At 27.0% G+C, this 9878-nt stretch overlaps 2 protein-coding genes across 2 annotated transcripts; both read left to right on the plus strand.

The window, feature by feature from the left end:
- Window positions 1–1624: 1624 nt before the first annotated feature.
- On the plus strand, window positions 1625–3289 carry LOC110670684 (short chain aldehyde dehydrogenase 1-like). Its single transcript, XM_021832806.2, has 2 exons — window positions 1625–1729; window positions 2306–3289. The coding sequence occupies exons 1-2, from the start codon at window positions 1689–1691 to the stop codon at window positions 3087–3089; spliced, it is 825 nt and encodes a 274-aa protein (XP_021688498.2). The 5' UTR covers window positions 1625–1688; the 3' UTR covers window positions 3090–3289.
- A 4400-nt stretch (window positions 3290–7689) lies between these two features.
- On the plus strand, window positions 7690–8980 carry LOC110670679 (short chain aldehyde dehydrogenase 1). Its single transcript, XM_021832798.2, has 2 exons — window positions 7690–7892; window positions 8094–8980. The coding sequence occupies exons 1-2, from the start codon at window positions 7855–7857 to the stop codon at window positions 8881–8883; spliced, it is 828 nt and encodes a 275-aa protein (XP_021688490.2). The 5' UTR covers window positions 7690–7854; the 3' UTR covers window positions 8884–8980.
- The last annotated feature ends 898 nt before the right edge of the window (window positions 8981–9878 follow it).

Genomic DNA, 9878 nt, shown 5'->3' on the forward strand with positions numbered 1-9878 from the left:
GTTTCGAGTCTCATTTCTCTCTCTTCGTGTTCCCTTACCAGATTTTCGTCGTCCGACTGTCCATGGGGTCTTGCCGGCGTCGTCATGTGTTATAGGTGCTCCTCGTCGGTCGGTGAGTTTGGATGGTCATTGGAAAAAGAAGGAGAAAAAGAGCAAGAAAGAAAGGAAGTAAGAAAAGAGGTGAGGAGAGAGAGAGAGAGAGAGAGAGAGAGAGAGAGAGAGAGAGAGAGAGAGACGTGGGGGAGGGGTGCTGTAACTTCTTTTCTTTTTTTTTAATTATTAATTTTTTTTTTTATTATTATCAAAAACCAATAAAATAATTTAATAACATTTAATTAAATTTCTTTATAATGTAACTAATTGATAATTTAAGTACCACTACTAAATATTTAAATTATTACACTAACTAAAATAATCAATATTTTAACATGTTTATGTTTCAATACTAAATAAAATATTTCAAATTGTAAGAATAACATTAGAAATATATATAAATGAATGTATTGCAAAAATTATAATTGAGTTAGATAATATTAAAATAACATTTGAATAATGTAATAAAATATAAAATTTATATTTTAAAAATTTGAGTTATTACACCCTAACTTAATAGTAGACTCACAACTATAAAGAAGGAAGGGGAAAGGATATTAATAGATAGAGTACCAGTAAAATTCACCATACCTAATACAAATTCAATTATTATTCTTAATATCCAAACCTATTTAAAGAAAATTAAATTTTATCTTAAATTAATAGAGGAGGGGAACTTGGCTTGCAATAAAAGGCGTGATTTTTATTTTTTTTTATTATTTATTTTTTTTACTTTTTATTTTGATTCACGCTTACAAAAACAGACTCGAATTGCTGGTCAAAAATTCTATCCTCTTTACGGCATCATGATGAGGCAGCCAATCTCCCTGTTATGTTGTCGTTTTTCTGATGGCACATTTGAAAGAATCGAAATAATTTCATCTTCAGGAATCAAATTTAATGTCAACAAGTCAAGTTTGGGGCATTGCAGAATTCTCTTCAATGCAATATTCAATTAATAACGTGCGAGTGGAATCCTCACCTTTTCCCTTAGTTTGCTCAGTTCCTCCCCTGGATTTGTCAAAATTAATTAATTTTGTTGAAGCCGTGGATCACAGTCAAAATGGGGGAGCTATTGTTGGAGCCATGTAGATTTTTATATTTTCATTTCATTTCCCCTGGAGTTTCCTACTTCAATCAACGATGGAATTTTTAAAAGGCAGCCGGTTGACTGGTTGGCTCGGAAAAATAATGTTAGAAGTATAATACAATATTTTGAAAAGTAAAAACGCAGCTATAAAAAACTCAAAATTGTATGAGTATGAGTTTAATAATTATTAAATTAAATATTTATATTTTAATTTTATATATTATTATATATTTTTTAATTAATTTTATATAATTTTTAATATAAATATATGATCTAATGATTATTAAATTTATTTTCATATAAGGTTGAATTTACATTAGATGCTTCATTTTAAAAATAAAACGCCAAAACATGTGCTTATAATAATAATGAATTTTTATTTCATTTACTTGTTCATATAATTCTTCTAGATGTTCCAATTTCCTCTATAAATATGACCCAAACAAATCTGTCATATATCAATCTTTTTCAAGGTTAGTAATAGCTAATAAGCAAAAAAGAGATCATGGCTGGCTCTTCCTCTCTACCTACTAATTTCGCCAAAAGGTAACCAAACCACACATCTCTTCTCTTATCTTCTCTTCTCTTTTCTTTAGGCCTTCATACAGGATTTTATTTGTTATTTATTATATACTTATAGGGAGAGATTTCAATTGTAGATAGAAATAATAATATATAATGGGTTTGATTGACTAGCTAAAATGTTAGTAAAAAATAATATAAAAATAACTTATTATTAACTAACCAATTGTAGAGAAAAGTGATTATTCACACCGAAATTAGGAAATACAAAAAAGATAAAATATAAAATAAAATGGAGAATAAATTCACTTAGCAATTAAAATTCCTTCAAATTTGTCACTAGTATAATTTTTTATAAAAAAAAAATTCTGAGATAATATATAAAAATAATTATTTGTTAATTGCTTACATATGCGATTATGCAATTTTATATTAAAAAATTCATTACAGAGAAATTTGTTGTAAATACACAATATACTTTTTATTTTAACTAATTTTTATATAAAAAAAAAGATTTAATAATTAATTCATGAAAGATTATTATATACGTAATTAGCTCAATAGACCCATTTTACAAGCTACATCCATGTGCTTTTACAGGTTACAAGGCAAGGTGGCCTTGATAACAGGAGGAGCCAGTGGGATTGGAGAGGGCACAGCAAGACTCTTTGCTCGACATGGAGCCAAGGTTGTGATTGCAGATGTCCAATCCGATTTGGGTCACTCTGTGTCCAAGGAAATCCAATCGGAATCTGGACAACCAGTCTCCTACGTCCAGTGTGACGTAGCCAAAGACTCTGATGTGGAAAACGCAGTGAAAACAGCCGTTTCAATGCACGGAAAGCTTGACATAATGTTCAACAATGCCGGAATCACAGGGAAATATGATTCCAGCATATTATCAATAGAACGTGAAGATTTCAAGAAAGTTTTTGACATAAATGTGTATGGTGGGTTATTGGGGGCCAAACATGCAGCAACAGTAATGATCCCACAAAAGAAAGGGTGTATTTTGTTCACTGCAAGTATTGCTTCAGTGAGCTATGGTGGGATCCCACATGCCTACACTGCAGCAAAGCATGCAGTTGTTGGGTTAACTAAGAACTTGGCAGTGGAATTGGGGAAGCATGGAATTAGAGTTAATTGCATATCGCCAGCAGGAATTCCCACTCCTTTAGCTGCCAAGGCGATGGGAGGTGTGGACTTGAAGACAGTGCAAGAAGCAAGCATGGCAGTTGCAAATCTTAAAGGAGTATCTGCAGATGCTAATGATATAGCAGAGGCTGCTTTGTATCTTGGAAGTGAGGAGTCTAGGTTTGTGAGTGGTTTGAATATTGTGGTTGACGGAGGTTACAGCCTCAGAAATTATTCAAGCGCAAATTAAGCCTTAAATCAGCCATTGAGTTCTAAATAAGCATGGAATTAGATATCTGACTCAACAAGGGTTCAAACTAATTATCCCTTCTTCTTTGGTTTCTGAAGTACCAAAAAAATAATAAATAAGGATTATTTGTTTGCTTATTTTCAAGTTTTTAATGTTCATTCTTGAATTTCTTTTTTAATAAAAAATTATATTCTATTTTGTATTACTTGAGAAAATTATATCTAGTTGGAATTGATTTCCATCAATCATAAAGATGCAATGTAATCCAAGATTAATCATGTAATATCTCAGAATTTCTAGAGTAAGTAAATTTTTATTTTATTTTATTCTGATTTATGAAGAAATAGTCACTTGGAGGATATTGGTTTTATAAATCATATATATATGTCATAGAAAATAATTATAAGTTAAACAAAAATGTGTTAGGTGTTGAATCATTTATTTAAGTGGCATACTAGGTTTATCAACTTAAGCAAAGGTGCTGAATTGTTATGCAATTATTATGTCTAATATCATTATAAGTGGAATCAAAAAAGGAAGGCTTGTCCCTTCTGTGCAACTTGCATATTACTCTTTGGTTTATTTTTTTTAATTGCAACATCTTGCATCACAAATGCCAAAACAGCATCAGCTAACAAACAGGTCACCAATTCAGCTGGCCTATTAACCAGCCAATTACAAGGAACAAGGCCTTTAATTGCTTTTATAATATTGTCCTTTAATTGATTTTTATAATCATTGTAAGGCTAGAAGATGAGAAAGGACATTGATCACTTTTTATATTGCTGATCTGTGAAAAAATACAGATATTCAATTTTTCCCTTTTCTTTATTAAATATAATAATTATTTTTATAATTTTTTAAAATAAATTTTATAACTTTTTCTTTCTTTTAATTAAGGAGATAAAAAATGATTAAGTCAATAAGTATTTTTATTATAATCTAAGTTATTTAATTATTTTTTTAATTATCATACAAAAACTTGAAACAAGAAGTAGAAATATATGAAAAAATAATATTATACAGTTTTTGTAATGGTGCAATATTGTATTTGTTAATATTTATTACTAATAGTGCATTAGTAACTAAAGAAATTATATTTTTTATGTAATATATATAATATTTGATGTAAAATTAATAATAAATAAATAAATTTAATGAAGTTTAACAAGTATATTAGAAAAAGGGTATATTTTATTATAATAATGAAATGGATGATAAAAAGAGCACAAATTGTCTTCCTAAAATCTATTCCCTTGTGTTGTGTTCTCTTTTTTTTTCCTACATTTGCTATTTCTTCTGCATATCATCCGCTCAATGTTAAATGTTTATGTTCCAACTTGTGAATCACAAAAAAAAAAAAAAAAAAAAAAAAAATTGTAAATTGTCAGAATCAATTGTTAATACATTAAAATTAGTTGCTAATTGATTTAATAAATGATTTAGTCGATTACAATGTTAGTTGCTAAATCGATTAGCAACTAAATGATAGATAGGTTGCTATTAGTAACCAATTCAACAATCGAAAACCTATTGCAAGTAGTAACCGACAATTGAATTGATTGTTAAATTAATTAATTTAAAAAAATAAATTTTTGATAAAAAATATCGGTTGCTACTGGTAACTAATTTAACAACCAAAATTTATTATTAATAGCAATCGATATATAATCAGTTGCAAAATTTTGGTGTTTTTAATTTTACAACTATTTTTCAAAATAGCAACCGATTTTTCATTCCTAATTTAAAAAAACATAAAAAAAATTAAATTTTTAAATAACAAATAAAAAATTCACATAAATAAATTTTTCTAAAAATTACTAAAATAACAAATTATTAATAAAAAATTAGTACTAAAAAATTCATATAAAAAATTATCAAAAGTATTTTGATAAACATACAACCAAAAACAAATTACCATTAATAATTATTAACCAAATACTAACAAAAAAATTAAATATAAAAATATATTTATAAGATAAATTAATAAAAAATTTGTCATATAGATATATTATAATAAAAAAATTACTAAAAAAGTAATTATTTCTAAAAATCACTACTACAAATAATTTACTAACAAAAAATATATTTGTATAAGAAAAAATAAATAAATAAGTGAGAAAATAAAAGATGATGAAGAAGAAAATAAATAAGAAAAAAAGACGGTGAAAAAAAAGAAAGCAAAAGGAAAGATGATTATAAAAAAAAAATAGATAAGAGGAAAAAAATGATGAAAAAAATGATAGAAAAAAAAAAGATTTTTAGAAATGAGAGAAAAAAATTTGAAAGAGAAATAAGAAAAGAAAATGAGTAATTATTTATATAATTGAATTTATAATTGATTTTAACAATTTATTTAATAGGTTACTAATTTTTTAAAAAATGGGTGAAATTTTCCATTAATAATTAATAATCGATTTGAAATTAATTGTTATTCGCTAGCAATTAAATTGAAATTAGTTGTAAAAATTAATTACAAATAGTAATTAATTTATAAATCAATTGTAAATTAAAAAAACTTGAGTTGTTGAAAAAATTAGTGAAAAATTTCCCTTCAATAATTAGCAACCGATTTAAAACTGATTACTAATAGTAATCGATTCATAAATTGATTACAAATTAAAAAAAAAATTTTAAAAATTGACATTATTTTTTCCTTTTAATTTTAGTAACTAATTTGTAATCTATTATAAAAATTAATTACTTTTAGCAATTGATATTAGTATGTTAAAAAAAATACTTGCTAATAATAAATTATTGTAAATTAATTATTGAATTGAGTTGTTTTTAACAAATTTTAAATTTAATAATTGATTCATAACCAATTATTAATTTTTTTATAAATAATTATTTTATTAATTAATTATTAATAATAATTAATTTTATTCGATTATAAAAATCGATTGTAAATCTGCATATTTTTTTTGATAGTGACACTCTTGTCAATATCTAAAATTTGTAATTACGTCGCTGAAATTGTTAAATTTTAGCATCATTAATACCTCTTCTGACCAAACCTGATGTTGCTGTTTTTTCCACGAAGTTAGAGAGAATCCATTTTGTTGGCTCTCAAATTCTAGAGTGGAATAGAAATTATATAGGTTATGATGTAGATATCGTTAGAATGGATGACCGTCAATAAGTCAGCCGATTGTCTGGTTCGGATTTTCTCACCAAGGGGTTTGCCTTTTAATTGACTTGTCCTATGCTAGCTTCTATATCGTACAGTGATGTCCTTAGGCCTTTTAATGCAAATTCTTCTTTGCAGATTAAAAAAATAAATGGCGGACGGCTGCGCTAATTTCTGGGCTGCTGCAGTCCGCCGACTGGGCTTCTTCATTCTTTCTACACAATGCGGTCATATTGGGTTGGTTTGATCAATCACGTTTTCGCTGTGCCAGGTGCTCCCACCTACCTATCAGCGGCCAAATTATATATATTAAATCTAGGACATCCAAAATACTTTCCCCTCTTCTTACCTCTATTATTATTATTATTATTATTATTATTATTATTACTATTTTAATTCAAAAGAATTACTATTTAATTTCATATTTTTAGTATATTTTTTAGTTAACAAATTTTAATTAATTTTAATAAAATTATTATTTAATTTTTTTTATTTTAATAAAATTAATCAATTAATCCTTATAATTCAATTATTTAGTAACTTTAATTATTTTTTCTTTAAAAAAAAATTTCGATTGTGTTTTTATATTTAAACTATTTTGATCATCTTTCTTTTATTTCTTTTTTATCCTCTCTTATTTGTTACTCTCTTTCTTATTTTTCTCCTCCATATTTTTTCTTTTATGTACTCATACCCTTCTTTCTTTTATTCTTTTTTCGTTTTTCATCTTTTAATGGAAAATAGTATACGTTGTCCTAGTAAAAAGATTAATAAGTTTCACTAAATTTAAAAGTAATTAAGGCAATATTTTAGAAAAATTATTTTTGTATAGAAAAAATATAAAAATAATACTTGAAAAATTAAATAAAATATTTGAATATTTTAAAAAAATATAAATTCAAATTTAGTATCTACAAAATAAAATTTTTATTTTCATTTAGAAATTTATTTTTTAATATTTTGTTTTTTTAAATATAGAGATAAACTAATTAGTTTTACTAAAATAACAGAACTAAATAGTAGTATTTTTCAAAATAAAGGGTCAACTAATTGGTTTAATTAGAATAAAGAGATTAAATAATAGTTTGATTGATATTAAAATTCGTTAACTAACAAAAAATTTGACATTTAATGAAAATAAAACACATCAATTAAATAATATATTTTTTTAAAATAAAAAAATTAAATTATTAATTTTATAAAAAAAAACTAAATAGTAATTATCCCTTTTAACTAAACTATAAAAATCAATGCCATATTAAAATAAAAAAATGAAAAAAAAATAAGATCAATTCCAAAATGGAGGCTAACTCCATTTGGTACTTAATTACATCATCATTATGGACTTAATTTTTTTTTTTATTATTACTGGGGATGGCTAGCTTGTGTGGTCAATGATGACCATCTAGAAATAAGGGGAAAAATATGCACTAGTCTATCTATTTTGTGCACTATAAATTATAGCAGGTAAATTTTTTGGGCTAAGTATTATGTTCAATTTTCCTTGTTTTGATGAACTGACTTCTCCCTTTCCCATAACTTCTACTCTATAAATAAAATTAGCCAATTTGTCTAAAGCCCCCATAACCATATATTTCTCACCAAGAGACTAGCTACCATATAGTAACAAGGATCATGCCAGGCCCTTCCTCCCTTGCTTCTTTTGCTAAGAGGTAAGCAACATTGTCTTCCCTTTATTAATTCCACTTGTAATTATTACTACGTACGCTTTTTTTGATAAATTTAGAATTGAATTCCTATCTTATTAGGAATGCAAATTGATAAAAGAGAGAATTCATGATTGTTTTTTATATTAGAGAAAAGGATTTTTTTTTTTTCCAAAAGAAATAATTACACGGCATAGATGCATGCAGATTACAAGGCAAGGCGGCCTTAATAACTGGCGGCGCTAGCGGAATCGGCGAGACCACTGCAAGACTCTTTGCCCGGAATGGAGCCAAGGTGGTAATTGCAGATGTCCAATCCGAGTTGGGTCACTCAGTATCGAAGAAAATGGAGTCAGAAACTGGACAACCAGTTTCCTACGTCCACTGCGACGTTACCAAAGAATCAGATGTAGAAAACGCGGTGAACACAGTCGTTTCAAAGCATGGAAAGCTTGACATAATGTTCAACAACGCAGGAATCACAGGGAAATACGATCCAAGCATATTTTCAACAGAAGCTGAAGATTTCAAGAAAGTTATGGACATAAACGTTTATGGTGGATTATTGGGAGCAAAACATGCTGCCAGAGTAATGATACCAGAAAAGAAAGGCTGTATTCTATTTACGGCAAGTCTTGCTGCGGTGATTTACGGCGGCGTTCCACATGCTTACACAGCTTCAAAGCATGCAGTTGTTGGGATAACCAAGAACTTGGCTGTAGAACTGGGGCAGCATGGGATAAGAGTTAATTGCATTTCGCCGGTGGCTGTGTTCACCCCTTCGGTTGGGCGAGCTATGGGTTTGGATGAGAAGACGTTGGAGGCAGTGAATTTAGCTATAGCAAACTTGAAAGGAGTAAAAATAGATGTAAACGATATGGCTGAGGCGGCTTTGTATCTTGGAAGTGAAGAGTCTAAGTTTGTGAGTGGATTGAATCTTGTAGTTGATGGAGGATTCAGTTTGAGACACTCAGCTTTGGGCTTTGATAAATCTTGATTCACCCATATTTGAGTTCTTGAGTCAGCAGATTGAGAATTTGTTGGTTTTGAATAAGCAAGGGAATAAGGTCTTCAATAAATAAATATTTTTAGCATTTACAATCTTCATTTTTCACCGTTTCTAATATTTGATTCAGATCAATTAATATATTAATTCATTTTTTTTTTCTCATAGCGAATGGAGATGAATGGCTAGTTTCAGACGCCATATTCAACCCAAGTAGCTTCCTGATCTAGATCAGTATAAGGATAAGCAAATTCACGAGCAAACTAAAAAGATTTTTAAGGTTTACCAACAAATTTTTGTTTTATTGGTAATCTTTTAAAATCCATTGATAATTTGTCAACAGATTAGGTCGGTTATGGTAAACTCATTGGTAATTCTTTTATCAACAGATTTCAAGTCCTTTGTATTTACTAACGAATTTTAAATTTTGTTAATAAATTGAAAAAAAAAATAAATATTATAATATGTTGGTAATTTTACCTTCATTGATAAATTTATTGGTAATTTAAAAAAATATATTTTTAATTAAAATAGTAAATTTTATTATTATTTTTAAATTAATTTTTTGAGATTTAAAATTATTTTATTATTATAAATATGTTTTTATTTTGTGAGTACTAATTATTAGAAATACATTATAATGAGTGGAAAAAATAGTATTTAAAAAATAATATAAAAGAGAAGAAAATAAAAGAAAAAAATTGATTAATAATTTAAACAATCAATTCTTTTTATTTCATAAGATTTTGAAAATCGCTGATAATTTATCAATTGATTCGTAATTTATTAATAAATTAAACATTCATTTTTTATAAATTAATAATGAATTTCAAAATTCATTAATAATTATCAACGAATGAAAATTTGTTGATAAAACCATTGCCACAAGGGTTGTAGATTTTTGTAATGCTTAGCAAATGAATATCACATCAGAGGATTTTATCCGCACAATAGTCTGTGAGCATTACCAATAGTGTCGCTATTAA

Source organism: Hevea brasiliensis, chromosome 5 (genome assembly GCF_030052815.1).
Source record: "Hevea brasiliensis isolate MT/VB/25A 57/8 chromosome 5, ASM3005281v1, whole genome shotgun sequence".
NCBI lineage: Eukaryota > Viridiplantae > Streptophyta > Magnoliopsida > Malpighiales > Euphorbiaceae > Hevea > Hevea brasiliensis.